This window comes from Amphimedon queenslandica, unplaced genomic scaffold (assembly GCF_000090795.2).
Source record: "Amphimedon queenslandica unplaced genomic scaffold, v1.1 AMPQUscaffold_12329, whole genome shotgun sequence".
NCBI lineage: Eukaryota > Metazoa > Porifera > Demospongiae > Haplosclerida > Niphatidae > Amphimedon > Amphimedon queenslandica.
Genome location: NW_003547434.1, coordinates 16012 through 17732, shown reverse-complemented (window position 1 = coordinate 17732; position 1721 = coordinate 16012). Strand labels below are relative to the sequence as shown.

At 37.0% G+C, this 1721-nt stretch overlaps 1 protein-coding gene across 1 annotated transcript; it reads right to left on the bottom strand.

The window, feature by feature from the left end:
• Positions 1–732: 732 nt before the first annotated feature.
• On the bottom strand, positions 733–1671 carry LOC109588032 (neurotrypsin-like). The gene is made up of 4 exons (XM_020004226.1): positions 1448–1671; positions 1257–1396; positions 1153–1212; positions 733–1103 (listed from the first exon to the last, which is right to left on the bottom strand). The coding sequence occupies exons 1-4, from the start codon at positions 1669–1671 to the stop codon at positions 733–735; spliced, it is 795 nt and encodes a 264-aa protein (XP_019859785.1).
• Positions 1672–1721: the final 50 nt, after the last annotated feature.

Genomic DNA, 1721 nt, shown 5'->3' with positions numbered 1-1721 from the left:
AGCTTGTCTCTGGGCCTCCTCTCTTCGTCGCTCCTCTTCTTGACGACGTTCTTCAGCTTGCTCCTCTCGCCGTCGCTCCTCTTCTCGACGACGTTCTTCAGCTTGTCTCTGGGCCTCCTCCTGAAGCTTTGCTAAACTTGCCAAAGCTGCCGCTAATTGCTCCATCGGATCACTAACTCCTGTAATAAGACTTTCTTCCACTTCAGTACAGTCTTCCGTATCAACTGAAGTATAACTCTCTCTGAAAATATGTAATCCTCGCAACTGTCCTCTGTAGTCGTGTCTTGGTAAGTCCCGTAGAGAATACCGCCCTTGATTCTCTCGACTGTTATCCGACATAAACAGTCACACCAGACACTATAAACTTTAGTCTCTCTCTCTTGCAGAGATACAATAGTGGGTCTTTCCTCTACAACCGTTTGAGAACTATCCCACCGCTGCCACCAAAAAATGTAACAGACGCTCCTAGCTATCTGTTCACCAAACTTTATTCTTAATCAACACGAAACTCACAACTAACACACACTTATATAGATCTTATAAATGTCCAGAAGGTTCTATAACATACAAGAATACTTTACATGATTGTTCTAGAATATACTTGAATAAACACATAATATATAATTACAATAGTACACAGAGAGTTCCGGATCCATTTAGAAACAACTTCTTACATGGGCTGCTCCAAATTCTACTAGTATCTATTAAAAAAATTTAATTTTGATGATTCAATTATTTCTTACAGCAGTAGACTGTAGCATCATAGGAATTGGTGTTAGTGCACCCACTATCAATGTATGTAGAGAAGGAGCATTGTAATAATGTTAAATAGTTGCTATTAGCACAATTCACATCATCAATTATCATTTGATTAGTATCAGTCCCATAGCTTGTTCTTCCAGCTCTAGAGTAGCTTGAAGCTCCAGTATATCCCAACTGATGACAAATGACATCAGCTTCTGAAGAACTGTAATAGTTGTCATCACAAATGTTACCCCATCTACTGTTGTAATAAAGTTGCACAATGCCATAATAGTATGAAGATGAAGAAACCTCATTACGATAAAGAACTATTGTACCAGCAGTTGCAGGTCTAGCATAAGCTAAGTTAAAATTAGAATGTAGTTTCACTTGAATAATAAAACAACTTACATATTAATCCAGAACAAGTAGAGAAAGTAGTGGCATATCTAGTAGTAGAATACATTTCCCCTAATAATAACCAAACTAATTATACATCTATGTATACAACTAACTGCATGTGACTGAGACATCACTGGAGTGAGAGCAACTAGTGATAGAGCTTGATGGACATCTGTTACTGGAACCAAAGCATGTAGCATATGATGTACTGTACATGTTAGTACTCCAGATTGGCTGACTTATATTGCCATATCTACAAGAATTGAGTGTAAACATTATTTAAAGTACATATAAGTCATTTTACAATGAATCATATATTCTTAAACCAGAGTCATATCCAAGCTGTCTGCAAATAGTATTAGCATCACTTGTACCAAATCCAGTGCTGCATATTGTCCCCCATTGTCCATTACAATACACTTCAACAAGTCCTTCATTAGAATAATTTCCACCTTGAAGACGTACCATACCAGCATATGGATTACTGTTCCAGATTCTAGTGACATCTAATAATACTGATAAATACATTGTAACAATAATAATATCTTACAGCAGTATACAGTAGCATCATAACTGTA

What these genes read in the sequence shown, in the direction of transcription:
- LOC109588032 (XM_020004226.1), bottom strand. Translation starts at nt 1,671, where the DNA reads ATGTATTTATCAGTATTATTAGATGTCACTAGAATCTGGAACAGTAAT. An exon ending in TTAAGAATATATGATTCATT is followed by an intron (nt 1,397 to 1,447) that starts GTAAAATGACTT and finishes CAATTCTTGTAG; the next exon opens with ATATGGCAATATAAGTCAGC. An exon ending in TGATGTCTCAGTCACATGCA is followed by an intron (nt 1,213 to 1,256) that starts GTTAGTTGTATA and finishes GGTTATTATTAG; the next exon opens with GGGAAATGTATTCTACTACT.